This window comes from Coccinella septempunctata, chromosome 4, assembly GCF_907165205.1.
Source record: "Coccinella septempunctata chromosome 4, icCocSept1.1, whole genome shotgun sequence".
NCBI lineage: Eukaryota > Metazoa > Arthropoda > Insecta > Coleoptera > Coccinellidae > Coccinella > Coccinella septempunctata.
Genome location: NC_058192.1, coordinates 28978660 through 28997202, shown reverse-complemented (window position 1 = coordinate 28997202; position 18543 = coordinate 28978660). Strand labels below are relative to the sequence as shown.

General features: G+C 34.9%; 1 protein-coding gene across 2 annotated transcripts in view; it reads right to left on the bottom strand.

The window, feature by feature from the left end:
* The window catches only part of LOC123311881 (filamin-C), a 190048-nt gene that overhangs the window by 37476 nt on the left and 134029 nt on the right, over window positions 1–18543 (bottom strand). Inside the window, exons 1-2 of one of the 2 annotated variants that reach the window (XM_044895997.1) lie at window positions 11747–11991; window positions 7885–8259 (exon numbers count right to left, since the gene is read on the bottom strand). In XM_044895997.1, the coding sequence (XP_044751932.1) occupies window positions 7885–8236 (352 nt within the window). In that variant the 5' untranslated portion in view covers window positions 8237–8259; window positions 11747–11991. Of the gene's footprint in view, window positions 1–7884; window positions 8260–11746; window positions 11992–18543 lie in introns of those variants that run through there. The other variant, XM_044895996.1, reaches the window with a different exon arrangement.

The following is an 18543-nucleotide window of genomic DNA, read 5'->3' as shown; positions in this document are numbered from 1 at the left end:
TGAATCGACCCAAATTTCTATATATGCTAAAATTAATTGATGGTTGAACTTCTAAATCTGTGTGATCTATACATGAAAATATTAAAGGGAAAGGATACAACGTCTATTTCTGGATTTGATTGAACTTATGCCTGCAAACACAAATCCATTGTTTCGAATCAATACCGTGAAAACGATATACAAGACAAACACCCATATTGCCACACTAACCTTAAGAATACTTTGTTGCATCATAATATTCCCTATTAATCCAGGACTGTGATCTAATACACAAACATTCATTGCGTGGATATCTGGAACCGGAACTTAAACGCGTCGGTGTATTATAAAAGACTAACTGCAATCCAAAGCTCGATCGAGATTCCCCTGTATTCCGCTCTATGGTGGATGAACACGTTAATTAAAGAAAAAATAATATATTGTAACGAATGTGACGGCCAAACATAACTCTTGTCCGATTCGCCTTTCATAAAGATGGAGAGAAATTAAGATTATAGATATAGAGATTGTTGGCGATATGAATGATTTTGCGGGACAAGCATATCCTCTTGATAACGCGTATAATGAATTATTTGTTTTTGATCAGATCTGAAGACAATGTTTGCAGTTGGAGAAACAGCGAATTGTACTGAAAAATTCTTCAGGCGGAACTGGAACACACGACCACTTGATGGCCGGTCAAGTGCTATATCACTGAGCTAACCAGAGGACCTTCGCATTGGAAAACTATTTCTCACAAAATTCAGTGTAATTCAGAATTCAGTAGTAACACCTATGTTCTATAGACAAAGATTAAAAGTAGAAGGGAAGCAGAATGAAACAATTCTGTTTGCGTGTGGAAAAAGGTCGGACGAACTATTGCTTCAAAATCGGTACCGGTGATACCAACATGTAGCAGGAAAGAGTTCGTTTATTTTTTATTTTGAACCAACACTGTAAATATTTTGAAAATATTAGAAAGAAAGAAGAATTCTAATCGATCATGAGAGAAAAGTTTAAGTAAAGACAAGAATTTGCGCAGGAGCAAATCGTTTATTTCAATTTTCTAATTGATCCAGAGTTGTTCCAGAGATTGGAAGTGGAAATGTGGAATCTTTCCAGAATAAATTTCGGTTGATACATAAAAACCTATTTTTCAAAAAAGAATAAAAACATAAAATAATGTGTACAGTACGAGGATAGTTTTGAAGGTCTGGCAACGATGTTTTCTAAACGATCACTCTCTGATGGCCTTGCTAAAATAATTATACCTTTATAATAAGTTGCCCATTGATTCTACTGTAATTCTTGGCTATTCACTTCCCGGTCCCTATCGGAAAATATCCATTCTCACTTCTCACACTCAATTGTCGTAATTAAATGTTCAGTTCCATCAACTTTTTGTGTTTATTCTGAATCGTCAAGACTAGGCTAAAGCGGAATGAAGAGATGCATGAGTTTATTTCAGCAAAGATTTTGGACAAAATAAAACTATCATGTCTTTTTTATGAATCTGTCAACTTTCACCTAATAGTACGAGACAGAAAAAAATTCAGGAAGATTCTTCAATATACAGGGGGAATCAAAAATGTGTACCGAGCTTTCAGGGGTAGATTGGAAAATAAGTATAGTTTGATAAATAAACTCATGACCCAAAATGCATATTAAGGGAGATATATCCTTCCTAAGTTGATTAAATTAAAAAATTTCTCTGCATAAGTTCTAAACGGTGAATGTCACCAGTTGTTAAAATACATTTTTTCATCACAATTTTACTTTTCTGATATTGTTATAAAGGGTGCTCTTATAGGGCGAGTAATAATTTTTTTGGTCAAGTTCTATAGTTTAATTTGTTTTAGTGCAAAAAAAACAGAAGCATCCGATGGAGCTAAGAAAATTACATGAAAAGGGTACTCTTAACGAGATACAAAAAATTAAACCAGTTTCGCGATATTTAAGATGATGTAGTCACAAGATGTCAGCAGATGAATGAATCTGCTGTAATCTGTGGGTGCCATTTTCAATTCGAGTGAGTTTAAGGGATCATATACCTATTCAAAAACCAGCCTTGCCTAAATTCTTTCTCGTAAATATTGCTAGCTCTTACTGTATAGTAAGAGCTAGCAATACTACTATACTGTAAATATCTGAATATCTTAATGGAGCTTATTTCAAGATGTATTTGCCACCTACAGAAGAAATTATGTTCAAATCTTTCTCCCTACAGGATGTGTCGTACTCGATCGGTCTAGGTATAACTATTAAAAATTTTGGGCTAGAAAAATGATATTGGCGGAATCCGCTCTATTTAGCGTAAACGCTGAAATTATTTTCGACTTTATAGAATGTTCCGAAGTAGAATAAACACTATACTACCCTTCTGAAAATTAGAGTACCCAATTTTTACATCGTATCCTAAATCTGCATGAAATACTGATTTCAAAATCTGTCAATCGTCATAATTTATAACATCAACAAGGTCAACCAAATTTACATCCAATACGTCCGAATCTGAATAGCACCGTTCAGAGTTTATCTTCAAACTCTAATTACTCAAAAACGGTTAATTAGATTGATTTATCTGAACTATATTCCATTTACTTTTATTCTAGCACTCGGTTGACCATGAAATAATTTTCTCAAGTTTTTGTAACTATACTCCATTCACATTTATTTTAGCATTCGGTAGGCCATGAAATAATTTTCTCAAGTTTTTGTAACTAGAACGGGGTAAGGTTGGCACTCATGAAATGTCGTTAATGTCATATCGCCGTTGCCACCACTTAAATCAATTTTTATTACGAAAATGCCGAAAGTGATTGAAAAAAGAGACAGTGTTTCAGGAAGTGCTATTTAGAATTCAGGTCCGCTCATTCAAATACACAATCAGAAAGATTGTGAATGAAGAGGATGACAAAGAATTCTATTGGGAGACCCAAAAAAGTGGTGGCATTTGAGAATTTTATGTTTGAGTAAATTATTTATTTATTTATTTTATTTATTTATTTGACATTGGGAACACAAACAGGTCAATGACCCATAAACAGTATCCACAAATTACAAAGATGAAAATAAAAATCAGCGAAACAAATCAACCAAAGACAACAACAAAAAATCACTGCATCAAAAAATGTTTCTTCAGCTGAAGCTTGATGTCAGCACAATGAAATACATCGATAATTCGTAGCTCATTGCAGGCTCGGAACATTCTAATCAACGGAGAGTTTTTAATTAATGCGAACAGTTTACTACAGGATTTTTGATGAATGTCATCGTAGAATAAATTCCTGAAAATTGATTTTCCTAATTTTCATTTGACTTGTCCTATACATTGTAAATGTATAAGATACCAAATAAAGATACCTTAAGATACCAATAAATACCTAATTATTATTTATTATTATATCAATGTAGGTATTGAGATGAACAGCCACAAATACGCGCTAGTTGCCTGTTAATCGTTTATTCATGTGAAATTTTTGTTCAAAAGTGAAGTTCATCTTGATTCGAAACTTCCTTTAATTCCTTTCACTTATATTGATGCAAGATGATTTTTGTTGAAGAATTCAACATTCTTGTAATTATCTGCTAATTCCTTCGGGAGATACCTATCCTAACCACTGCATCATAAGCATTTCATCTTCGGGTTAATATTTTTGAAATCTACAACTGATGTAACGTATTCAAACTTTAGCCAAAGAAGATAACGAACATTAACTCTCCTCATGCTAGTGCATATTATGATATTATACTGATCTCTTGTATTTTCCATGCAAATAACTGGATTTGGTATGCCTTCAATCAGTTTGTATTAACTTCAATTATGTTCGTCACATATTTTCTGAAGACATTCGACATTGTGATAAAATACGTAATAACAGAAACTTTTACGTAGAACAGGCAACATAGCGTTGATTTAAAACCCAAAAATGTTTTGACAAGCGTCATAACCTCACATTTTCTAACTATACAGAGTGAAATGTGTCAAATTTCCATGGCCAACCGACTGCTAAAATAAAAGTGAATGGAGTATAGAACGGAGTAAGGTTCGCACTCATGAAATGTCGTTAATGTCAAACGCCGTTGCCACAACTTATATCAATTAATATTACGAAAAGTAATAGGGTTTCAGAAAGTGCTATTTAGAATTCAGGTCCGCTGATTCAAATAGTGGGTAACTGACATTCAAATGGTATTTACATTATATCAGACGGTAGCGAACATATTCAATGTAAGTGAATTTATCTAATGCTTCATCTGGATCTAAAAGACAAACGACTTATATTTTATCTGAATGTTGCCACAATCCACAATCAGAAAGATTGTGAATGAAGAGGATGACAAAGAATTTCTTTCTATTGGGAGATCCGAAAAAGTTGTTGCATTTAAGAATTTTATTTTAGGGTGAACGAATGAGAAAAGTTACTACAGGATTTTCAGTGTAGTGCAGTGAATGTCAGCGTAGAATGAGTTGCAGAAAATTAATTTCTCTATTTTTCATTTGAGTTGCCCTATACATTGTCAATGATAAATACATACATATGTGAAATTTTTGTTTGTTTGTTCGTTCCTCTTGCCTTGAAACTTTCTTCAATTCTTTTGACTTCCTCTGATGCAAGATGATTCTTGTTCAAGAATTTAACATTCTTGTAACTATCCGTTTATTCCTTTGAAAGATACCCTTGCCCAACCACTGCATCATATGCATTTCGTCTTTGGGTTGATTTGTTTGAAATCTACAACTACCCATACAGCACATGTATATCCATTGAATGTCCATTGGACGTACAAAATGGACATGACGGACATCCATTGTACGTCCAGTTACGTACAATGTTTGGTCCATAAAACGTCCGAACCTCACTGGATTTAACATCCTATGGACGTACATACAGGATGTACAATGGACGTACAGACAGGATGTACATTGGACGTACATACAGCATGTACATTGGACTTACATATATACAATGGACGTACATACAGGATGTCCAGTGGACGTACATATAGGATGTACATTGGACGTACATACAGGTACGTCCATTGTACAATAGACATAGGATGTACAATGGACGTACCTGTATGTACGTCCAATGTACATCCTGTAGGTATGTCCATAGGATGTTAAATCCAGTGAGGTTCGGACATTTTCTGGACCATTCATTGTACATAAGTGGACATTTTTTGGGCTTCTCAAATGCCCATTTTATTGGGGTTAGCATTTTTTAATTTGATACAAAAAACGTATTTTAAAATCCCACCTATCAACACATATATTTATTGATAATTATAAGGAAATTGGGATTATTGAAAAATGAAATGCCTGGAAATGTTCTACATCTTTATGTGAAAAATTTAAATAAAATAAATAACAAGTAATTATAATTTAAACATTGGACTACTGCCCCTAAGCAAAAAAAAAACTAAACTACAAAAAAACTGAATAACAAAGAAGCAGATATATAGATATTCACTAAATAGGAAACATATATGATTTTCTATCGTTGGCTCCTCGAAGCCATTTAGAAATAGCCTCTTCTATCTTCTTCCTGTCCCCTTTACTGGAGTGTATGGCCGCTTCTGTAAATTTATTTCATAGAAATTTTTTATTGTTGTCATATCATATCTCAGTACATCACCAAACTATAATAGTATGGTGATAATATCTATTGAAAATTGAATTTCTGGATGTTTTCTCGTAATTCCGTTTCATATTCTTATTGTTGTCCCCCTACCAAATAATAGATATTCATGGTTGTGAAAAGATAACAATATATTTTTTACGATAGTATGAATAATTATACCTAATGAAATCATCAAATTAACATGAAACAGAGATGAACATTCGTGGTTCTTATAAGCATTCAACATTCAATTCTTTCAACATTTTCTACCCATTAGATTATATTTTTCTATCTACACGTAAATTTGCCACTTCCCTCAAGAATAAAAACTTCGACTCACCTCGTTTCTATCAAATATATGCACCACACACTGGAACTAGAACTAGACACTATACTTCAAAAGTAGTTCAACAAGCTAAAGCCAAAATATGTCGAGTCCACTTCAAAATCCACTGATTACAGATTGATGAGTTTCTCTTTGATATCTGTTCTGATTCTATATTTCGCTGTGTCACTCAAATGCAACTCAAAAAATAAATGTTTCGGTCTTTGGGACGAAAGTTTCAGAGTAAAAAAAGGAATAATTATGAGAGGGCGGAACATCTGGGTTTCAACGTCACACAGTATGTACCTACTCTCAATGAAAGCCGAGACCGTAATGGCAGCTTTACAAGCGTATATCTTTGCATACACATTCCTGTTATTTCCAACATCCCTTATTTAAAGTACAATGGACATCCATAAAATGTCCATTTTTGAAAGTACAGTAAATGTCCATAAATGTACATCCTACGAATGTTGAGAAATGAATAATTATGGATACACTAAAATGACACATCCAGTTGTCGTACATAAATATATATTTATATTACGAAGGGTACCCTACATAATTTATATCTAGATCCGAACAACCAAAAGATGTACATTCATGGATAATTCACGTTGATCCAATAATGTACGTTGAATGGACGTACACTAACGTACAATTTCTGATAGTACAATTAAGATCCAGATTTGTATATCCAGAGGATGTCCAATAAGGGACGTATATGGATGTTTGTCCAACATCCCTTTTTCAAAGTACAATGGACATCCATAAAACGTCCATTTTTGAACGTACAGTAAATGTCCAGAAATGTACATCCTACGAATGTTGAGAAATGAATAATTATAGATACTAGAAAATGATACATCCAGTTGTCGTACAGAAAAGTACAATTTCTGGAAGTACATATTTATATCCAGATCCGAACATCCAAAAGATGTACATTCTTGGATAATTCACGTTGATCCAAAAATGTACGTTGAATGGACGTACACTAACGTACAATTTCTGATAGTACAATTAAGATCCAGATTTGTATATCCAGAGGATGTCCAATAAGGGACGTATATGGATGTTTGTCCAACATCCCTTATTTAAAGTACAATGGACATCCATAAAACGTCCATTAATGAACGTACAGTAAATGTCCAGAAATGTACATCCATTGGACTTCCATATAAGGTCCGTGGACGTTTGTACTTCATTTGGATATAAAATGGACGTCCATTGGACGTCATGTGCTGTATGGGTAATGAACAGCTTTAGCCTTTAGCCAAAAAAGATGACCTGAAGCTACTGCATATTATATGTGTCAATAATTAAATTTTCTTCCATATCAAAAGTAAATATATTTAAAAACTGATCTTTTGAATTTTCCATGCAAATAATCTGATTTGGTGTGCCTTCAATAAGTTTGTATAAATGTCAATTATGTTTGTCACATATTTTCGACTTCATATTATTCGACATTGTGATAAAATACGTAATTACTGAGACTTTCACGTAGAACGGACAACATAGCGCTGATTCAAAACACAAAAATATTTTGACAAGCGTCATAACCCCACATTTTCATATTATACAAAGTAAAATGTGTCAAATTTCCATGGCCAACCGAGTGCTAATATAAAAATGAATAGAGTATACCTTATTTTAACATAAATATATATTTTTGATCAACAATTGTAAAAATATTGGTAATTGAATAACTGCGAATTTACGAAACGAAATAAAATCTACAAACGAAGTAGCTATGCTATTGGTCCTCACATTATTTGGAGGAGGCATTATTGAAGTCTTAATACTGATTACCTATGTATTCCTTTTGGTGTTCAAGAATATATGTCTTAAAAAAATTCGTCCTGCTAAAGGAGCACAGTTAAGTGGGAACAGTTGAGGATAAAATATGCATTTCATATTCTCACAAGCTTCAATAAATTTTGCATAACTACCTACCTCTAAATTGAACTGGTTGTCCCACAACACCTCCGCTGACATCAGCAACTTGGATCAGACCAGCATCATAAACTTTGGCCACAAGTGGGCCTGACGGTAGTTTTTCTCCATTCACGGTCACCTCAATAATGTGAGTACCGACCTCAGTAGGCACAAATTCAACACTCTGTACCCCAGTTCTGTTACCCGGTAACACTCGGGCTTGCAGAGCTCTTTTGCTCGGCGAAATTACATGAACAACAAGATCGTCAGGGGCTACATTTGTACTTGTTATTATTTCGAAAACAGCAGAGATGTTGGCAGGAACCAATCTGACGGACTCTCCAATGATAGATATGTTGGATGTGGACATGATATTCACGTGCCAGGGACTCCCTTAAACAAATGAATTGCATTGAATGACTAGTAGCAGAAGTTTTCTGCAAATCTCTTTTCCCAGAGTGAAACCCTTTTATGTTGGAATATCTTGAATTTCTACATAGCAAACGAAACTATACTGAATATTTCATGAAAGATAAGAACGCTCATGAAAACATTTGATCTTTCCTGAAAGCATCCTAAAAAATGTCTACCCTAATTAGTATCTTATTTTTTTTTAGCCAACTAAACCAAGCGTACCTACTACAAAAGTAAATTGAATGAAAAGAAACGATACACAAACGTTTTCTGTCTATTTATATTTTCTTTACTTTCAGATTGGTAGTGGATCGTTGTTAGGGACAAGTGTTTTTTATGCTTTGGTCTATTGATCTTACTAAGAAAATTTTGATTTCACTCGTTCAAAGATTCGGGGGTCAAAACTAAAAACTAACCAAACTTACTTAAAATTTTTCCTCGAAAATAATATAAATAACTGTCCCTAGGAATCGTCAACAAGTAATAATCTCCTTTCACTAATTTATTGAAGGCGTTCAGAGGGTTTTGGTGTAAACCGCAAGATCCCAACTCAGTTAAATCGTAGTATGTATTTGTTAAGGCGACAGCTGCCTTCTGCATCACTTTATGATCTATTCAGTTTTCTAGAATGAACCCACAAGTTAATATTATAGAATATTTATGGAATTTGAAAGAGCGCCGTCTAGTGTTTTACATAAACATACCCTTAAAGTTTTTCCAAAGTGATTCCGAAGTACTGAGGTGAGTCAGAATAACCTGCCTTTCTCTTTTCATAATCAAGATACAAGTGATTTTGACAATTTCTTAAATTACCTATAACTTTCGAACCGGCCTATATATTTTGATAATATTTGGTACGTTTATTCTCCGCAACAAATAGTTTATAATGACGTAGTAATCCATTTTTATTCAGGTCCGGTCTAGGAAAATCTGATAACTCGGATTGAATCAAAAAAACCTTGTGTATCGAAATTCTTAATATTTGATATATGATATTCGCTAAAAGTAGAAAAAACTAAAGGGAACAAGGTATTTCTCTACTTCCGCGTGCGATTTTTACTCAATAAACCCAGTCAAATCTGAAGTTTCAGACAACACAGTAACCGAAATTTTATTCGGTATTCACTAAATTTCCTGAATCTTAGCCTTTCATCAGACCCTTATATTTTTGGGTCTCAAACTTGAAACACAAGGAATGAACAGATTTATACTTGGATTAATATGTGATAATTTCAAGTAATTTTACCACTTTAAACGATGATATTTATTTATATTAGATATCACACCTCTGATTTCGTATTGTTTAACGTTTGTGACCCAAAAAATTCAATTGAGTTTGTAAAACTAATAAATATCGAATGAAATAAATTTTTTTTGAAATTTTGGTTACTGTCTTGTGTGAATATTCAGATTTGACTAGATTAATTGAGTATTAAAATTGCATGCAGAAGTACCCTTGCCCCCTTTGAGTTTTTGTTCTATTTTCGAATATCCTACCAAATTTGAGAAATATTGATAAACAGGGTGTTTTTTGGGTTTTTCTAGGCCGGACCTGAAAGAAATACAGTTACTATGTCAGTATGAACTAGTTGCTGTGAAGAATAAAGCCACCAAATATCATCAGAAAATATACGGTGGTTCAAAAGTTATGGGTAATTGAAGAAGTTGACAAATCAGTAAAACACTCTGTATCTTGATTATGAAGCGAGATAGACACTGTAATATGGGTTATTCTGACTCACCTCCTTGTCCTCTATGTAACTTCAGCTTCCGCCCATTTACCAATGAATCACCTTGTATAGTAGGTGTAGAGATATCCATTTTACGAAACAGATAAAATTTGATTAATTCATATGCAATTATAGACTTAATTATGCATGCCGTTACCATAGTTTTCTCATCGCTGGCATTCGGTGCTTAGAGACATGACAGAATTCAATTTACACTCTAATATTTGAGTGCGGAAAAGGAACAGCAGGCGTTTTTTCGGCACCGTGTGGAAAAGTGACTCGTTGCAACTTGAAATGCGTGCGGAAAGAGGGTTGAACGCGCACGCTTGTAAAAAAATATTCTTTCAGTGATGTTTTCACGGGTATTCAAGGTTGGCAAAAGTTTCTGAACTCTCTCACGGAATGTCCTATGGATAGGAATAATGATTGATATAGAAAAATCTGGGTAAAATAAGTGCGGTGCTTCGATCGTTACTCTGTATCAATCATAAGGCGAAGGTTTTTGAGCCTTAATTTGAATCATGAGCTTCCGTTTCACATTACATTATGTGATATGTGATATGCAAAATAAGAAAATGAATGCGGCAAAGAAAAAACAGGCGTTTTTCCCGCACCGTTTTGAAAAATGACACTTTACGACTTGCTTGCAATGCTTGCGGGAAAAAGTGGAACGCACCTGCTTTTGGAAAATACAAGTTTATAGATACGTCCGGTATAACCGGAAGTGCCAAAAACGCGAATATATTTAAGATTTCCTAGTCATCCTGTATACTACACTAAAAATGAATTTCAGGAGAATATATTTTGCAGTTTTTCTTATAATTATGGGAGAGGCTCAGAATGGATGACTCTCATCGGAACCACCCCATATTTACCATAACGTTTCACCAATAAGCAGAACAAAAAAGAAGAAGCTACAAATTCAGTTTTTCTAATGTAATATTCGTAATCTCAAATGGAAAACCATAGAGAAAAGAAACTTGACTTCGATAAAATACAGACATTTTAAATCAGTTCGAGTCTTCTTCAAGAATACGTTAACCTCTACTTTAACACTGGGAAAAATTTCAAGGATGTCTTAAGTTTTCCTATAACACTATGGATGGTTGAATTTATGATTTTACAGTGAAAACAGAAAATATAATCTTATTTGTATAACTGCAACATTGGAGTAGTTTGCAAGAGAATATCTGACACTTTTTATGTTGATTTCACCAATAATGAGTATGTCATTCATAATCATTCAATTCATTAGAACTAAGATTTCTACCCCATGTACCAAAGTAAATGATAAACATTTCCATCCATTTGGAACAGATACATGAAATACTAAAATTTTTGTTGTATAATTTATTTTCTACTATTTTTTAAGATAGTGTGAACTAGACTGAATTGAACTAACCGAGTTTCTCAAAATATTTGTTAAGTTTAGCTTTTGCATAGAATTTTCAATTCTAGAACAACACTCGAAGATTTCTCTGTTTTATGTTCAAGAATTCAAGGATTGTCTTATATGTGATATGCTCCAAGACGTATATTTGATTCAATGATCGACACGAATAATCTGAATTTCAATGGTTTGTGACCTAGAATCTCCTATCCTCAACGATCTCACCAACACAATTAATTATCCTAATGAAGTTTCTCGCACTCTCAGAGAAATGTCCAACATATGGGTTTCACTCTTGATTTTTGTAATCTTCGGGGATTGTACAAATTTGTCGTTCAAACATTACCTGACACTTTCTCACAAACAACCTTTAATGAATGGACACACTGTTTCACTCGGAAAGAACACAGGTCAATAGGATTGTCAACAAGTGACCCGTATGATCGTTTATTGTGCTAATTTACGGTTTAACAACAATTAAAAAACAAAGTTTACGCGGTACGACTTATGCAGAGGAAGTCGAATTATGAGCGGACTCGGATGGAATACTGAGAGAACTGTCAAGAATAAAATACATGTGGGGGGGAATCAACATTCCACGTTCCACCAACATTCTGCAGGTAATATTGCTGGAAAGTTCAACTCACCTGACCGCTACGTACCATTGAGTACGCTGTCATAGTCGGAGGTAGCAGACGGCAGTCTGGCTATTTTCCGTACATTATAATAGATGCTCGCTACTTACCTTACATCAATTGATCGAATGAACGTATTATGGCAAACATTAAACTTCAAATATGGGATTTGATATTCATCGACAGAAAATTGAATTTCAAAAAAAAACTTAATTAGTACGTGACCGAATAGAGTAATAATTTGATTGAGATTAATTAATTTGCCATTGGACAATTCATGTACCAATTTCATTCAATTCTTACAAATACACTGCGCAAAAAAATTAACGCACATTCTGAAAATCTCGATTTTAATGAAAGTTAACTCTACATTGACTTTATAACTTATTTTTTATGTTCTCTCGGAAAGGTTTTGAACGAAACAAGACACATTAAATGGAAGAAAATTTAAGGTTTTCACCGAATCTTATGTGGAAGAAGAAAGATGAATTTTCAAAATACTGAAATGCTGATAAGTGATTTAATACTTGGTATTTCCACCCCTTGGGTTAATTACAGCTCGGCAACGACGGTTTATACTCAAAATGAGTGATTTTAAAATGTTCTGAACTAATCCTTTCCAGATTTCTCCGAGTTGGATTCCTCAGTCATTAAGAGTAGCTGGATGATTTTCTGAACTTCTCAGCCTTCTATTGAGGTTGTCCCAAACCTGCTCAATCGGATTGAGATCTGGACTTCTTGCTGGCCATTCCATTCGAGAGACCTGAACGATGCGCGCACGATGGGGTCTGGCATTATCGTCCATAAAAATGAAATTTTCAACAATGTATGGGGCAAATGACACTATATGCTCTTCAAGAATGTTCCTTATATACTTAACAGCATTCATAGCTCCATTATCAACGATCAGTAGGTCTGTGCGAGCAGTCAAAGATATTCCACCCCATACCATAATCTATCTTCCCACGAAACCAGTAGTATTCAGGAAATTGCACTGAGCATATCTTTCATGTGGACGTCTGTATACAAGGGAACATCGATCACAATGGTAGAGGCAGAATCTAGACTCATCTGTGAAGAGAACTCTTTCCCAATCGGCCTCTTCCCAATGGATATGCTCTCTCGCAAAATCCAAACGCGCCCTTCAATGGGCTGGGGTAAGAGCTGGGCCTCTTGCCGCGACACGTGGCCTTAAATCATATTCTCTGAGGCGATTTCTCATTGTCTGAGTGCTAATTTGCACCTCATGAGTTTGCTCAAGCTGAATTTGAAGAAGGCGAGCGGTTGCAAACCGTTGTCTCAACGAAGAAACTCTCAAGTAACGTTCTTGAATGGCAGTTGTTACCCGTGGTCTACCCTGTCCTGGCCTTCTGACATTCATACCTGTCTCCCTGAATCGCTGCAACATTCTGGACACACTTGTATGGGAAACTCCAAACCTTTCTGCAATTCTTGTGTATGTCCACCCTTCTTCTCGCAAAACTACCGCTTGGGCACATTCCTCTTGGGTCAAATTGCGTGTTTCGCGTTGCATAGCGATCGAGTGTAGAAAATCAAACGAAGGAAAAACTATTGATCACTAGAATTGATCGAGAACAACTGATTTTAGAATGGATCCAATACATTAAAAATCTGATAATATCATCTTTTTTATTCCTGCTGGGAAAAAACATCTGTATTGAAGAAAACCGTTGAAAGTGGATAACATATGCATGCATAATTTTGATAAAAATAATTATCATAGAGAACACCTTCAGTTGTAGAATAAATTTGAGATTTCCATAATGTGCGTTAATTTTTTTGCGCAGTGTATATACAGTGTTTTCCAATAAGATATTTCCTTTCTATTTATAGGTAAAACGAGTATAATTTCGGAAGGAGGTATTGAAAAACAATATCAGCTAAATGGCTTCCGTGGCTACGTTTCATGAACCATGATTTTCTGATGCAATTTTCATTACATTTTTGGAATATTTGGATTACTTCACTATTTCTTCCATAATGACATGAAATTCTTACGACATACTGATGAATTCTCACTTGGGTTCTTGAATTTACTAGACAGCATCCGCAGAAATCTTGTAATGTAAAATATAATTAATTAATAATTTAGGTTACTTTCCATGCCCTCGTAACCGATGGTGAGCAGGTTTGAGTTCTTTTGTTAACTAATTTTTATGCACCTTAACTTAACCCAAGTAGGTATCTATTTATGCATAATCCGATGTAAAGTCGTTTGACAAATTGTTTCACAGAAAGGAGTCAAATGAAAAACTCAAGGACAACCTTGCAACCAGCAATATTTCCTAGTGCTGTCCTTGCACGAAGAGCATGAATTCGATTATTTTCCTCACTGACCTCTCCCACAGCTCGAATTTCAACAATTTTGTGAGAATTTTTCATGCAATAAGCCATATCGTGATATTTTTGACCGAGAAGCTGCTGCAGAATACCCGAGATATTTTTCAACTAAGAGGTATTCCCCCAAATTTTGTTGGAAATTGTAACAGTTTTGAATGTTACGTTGTTAGGTATATGTATTCCTTTTTGTTTACAGTTTCAGGAAAAAATAACCCGTAAATCATATTGAAATCTCTGATTGGAAAACCTGCTATGTATATTCGAAGAATTCGTTGGACAAATAGAATCAAGCTATAAGTTACTTCGAATGATAATCCAAAGTAATGCGAGATTATTGAGAATTTAATGCATCTGCATTCAGATGCATCAAGATTTACACCAAAATTAAAGTTATCCAAACACAAATCCATCATAAATCAGAAGTGAATTCAAAACAGACTTACCATTTTCTCAAAAATGAGTTTTCAAACCACGATACGTGTTTCACTATCAGATTAGCATCTTCAGGTGGGTGAAAGTAAACTGAACTTGAAGATGCTATTGTGATAGCGAAATACATGTCGTGTTTTGAAATCAAATTTTTGTTAAAATCGTATAATCTGTTTCAAGTTCAATTATGAATTTTTATCAAGTATCGGCTACATCAAACCTATATTTAGATCAGAAGTTATTCCTAAAACAAAGGAATACTATCAGAGGAAAGAAAAGGGAGTATGGAAGCTATACCATGCTACCTCAGGCTAGGAATATAATCCGGTGACTCCGGTGAGAAATAATCTTGGACCGAGATTTCACTGAAGTCGCCTACCGCAGTTGTTATGTTATGTAGGCGAAAAGACCACGCTGAAAATACCCGGAAACCCAAAATTGAAACAAATTCATTTAGTCCAGGGCCAAAGATAATTAAAAGTGAAAAATTCTTACCAGTTTGTGGTTGGTCGGAAAATTAGTAGGTATAAATTATAAGAGGGCTAGGTAAAAGTTCCGTAACAAGGGTAGGTAGTAGCATCGAAAAAATTTATAGGTGAGAGTTGTAGGTAATAGGAATCATTTATCTATCGAATATTGAACTTTACCAATGCTCATTTTCTTCATTGAATCTTCGACTACACAACGAAATAAATGAAATTTGATATGAAGAAATATATTTTACATCGGGAAAAACAGAGAAATTGATTTTTTTAAATCCATTTCTGAATGAATTCTATGTATTTTCATTTTTCATTACATATGATGATTTTAATCGAGGGCGTTAGGTCGGACGATCTGGACTGCCAGTTAGCATCACCATTTCCCGATAGGATTCTTTCTCTCTGCAATAACCACCATTCTATTTAAACCACATATTGTGAACTTCCATATCCCTTCAAGCTGGCCATAAAAATTCATTTATCATGGTGCTGTAAAGTTCACCATTGACTGTAACCGCTTCACCATCTTCATTTTCAAATAAGTATGGCCCGATTATGCCCCCATCCCACAAAGTGCACCAAACGGTCACAAGTTGAGAGTGGCTTCTCTCGTGGATGCGAGTTTCACTCACAGTTTTGTGTGTTTACATTCCCACTAAAATGAAAGTGGTCATCATCGCTAAACATTATTCTTCTGCAAAAGTCGAAAGCAAACGAACGACGCTGCAAGTGGTCAGCTGCCTTTAATTCTTGTGTAACTGTATCTTGTATGGGTGCAAAAGAGTTTACTCTATAATGCCAATAACAAAAGGTTTGTCTCTCCACCACTCTCCAGAGATTAAACTCTATAATCTTTGGTATGGATTATAGAGTTTACTCTGTAATCTTTGGTATTTTTAAAATTCGCCACGTTGTGGTTTTGCTGAGAACCAATGTCGTGGGATAGCCATTTCTGAATCTTCAGCCGCTTTTTCACGAACCGCTGCAATCTTTTCCACAGAACAGCATGCACGTTCACGTACTGGAGACTTTACATCTTGAACAGATCCATCAGTTTTAAAGTTATGCACAAAACTACGAATTGTTTTTTCTGTTGCGCGCTTATGGCGACCAAAGTAATCACGAATTCTGCGAATTGTCTTTATGACAGAAGACTCTTTTTCATACTAAGTTTTCACAATGTAAACACGCTATTCTACCGTGAACCGCTGCGATTTACGACTTGTAATGACTTGTGAAATGTCATATCAAGTTACTAACATCAAAGCATGGCACCCTATTATAAATATCTTTCAACATCACGTACCTCTTATTGAAAAACCCCATACTACTACTACGTAGTCGGATTTATGCCGAAATTGTTCTGGGTCTGAAATTTGTTCCGATATACTGAAACAACCGTACGAAAACATGTATAAATTACTTATAGTACGAGATACGATATAAGAAATATATACCCTCATCTGTTATTTGATGATGACAAATATTATAAGTCAGACAATATGTGCATGGCTTCAAATGGCCATCCAAAAACCAACCGCATTTTTCCGGGTAGAGTTTGACGCAACACCGATCAGTTGCATGAAGCCACATTGCGTTAACAAAAATGGTACGCAAATTTTTTTGTTTTAGTGAAATCCAGCATGAGCAAATTTGAGTCGATGCCTCTAATCTTTTTCATAAATTTGTCTTTGTTTCCCTTTGTTCCATATGTACCCAACTTCATCGCCAGCTCAGTACAATCTATGCAATCAAAATCTTTTTTATTGGTTTTCTTTGATGAGCCTGCCAAAAAAAATTGAGTCTCCGGAAATTTTTGGATATTGGCAAGTAAAATTACTAAATCATCGGTATCATTTGCTTTGACCAATATTCTCGAATTCGGTGGCACTTTTTAAATGTGGTCGATGTGGAACATGATCCTAGTATCTGCTTCTTCACGTCATTGACGACGTGGTTACCGATTGTATTATAAGAAAAACAGACTTCTCCAACTGTTATAAAATTTTTTTTATTTTTGATGATTGGTACTAAATGATCATTTTCCCAGTATATAGCCAAGAATTATTATAGTATTAGAGCTTCGTTAAAACGATAATTTCTTAGACTTCCTAGAAAATCGCTTGGTCTAGGTTGAAGAGGTCCTTGAATGATTCAGCATTGAAATCAATAACAGATTAATCCGAACCACACACGAAACACTTCTTCATTTTTACATCAGGTTTTTTTGGTCACAATCAATATTTTAAGAAACTATGAAACTGAGAGCACGCTTGTTTAGGCTAGTTGCACACACACCGATTTTAGACGGCCCGGAATAAAATCGGCCGATATTTTATCGGTAGTAATTGCGAGCACACTCACCGGATTTTTACCAGACAAACGATCAGCCAAACGAAGTCGACTGAAATGGTCGATAAACAACATTGAACTCAGGAAAAAACGCTTCCTTGAGTTCAATGATAAACAATCGGTGCTTGTACAAACGTATAGTTAGTCACGTACGCCACTATATCCTGTTATTGCCGGCATTGGACGGTTGCTCGCCGGCATTTTACCGGCACCGATCAGCGGTCGCGGTCGGCGCGCGGCTTGTGTGCCAGGTCCCGTTCCCACACGTGGTTCACTATTGAACTTTGGACGACCGATATAAAATCGGCTGTCCAAAATCGGTTTGTGTGCAACTAGCCTTACGGAATGGAAACATCGAATAACTGTTCGATTAGTCTATGAATGCAAGTATTCGCATCATTGACAGATTCAGCAGATCTTTTCGTCGGAGAGACAATTGAATGCGTTCAGGAGTTAACTGCTCTTATTTATGGCATCAAACATTGTATAAGCGTCAATGATGCTGTATATCGGGTGTTCCAAAAAACATATGGAACAAAGGAAAACAAGGACAAATTTATGAAAAAGGTTAGAGCCATCGACTCAAATTTGATCCCACCATGCTGGATTTCACTAAAACAAAAAATTTTGCGTACAATTTTTGTTAACGCAATGTGGCTTTATGCAACTGATCAGTGTTGTGTCAAACTCAACCCATATACTGAGGAAAACGAGGAAGAAATTGATTTTGAGGTGGATACTTCTGATGAGTCAGAATAAAAATAAATTTCCATGCTTATGTATCGTTTTTTTTTATTTTTTTATTTATTTATTCACAAGGAACACAAACAGGTAACCCAATACCCAAATCAGTGTTCACAAAGTAATAATACAAAAAATCAACA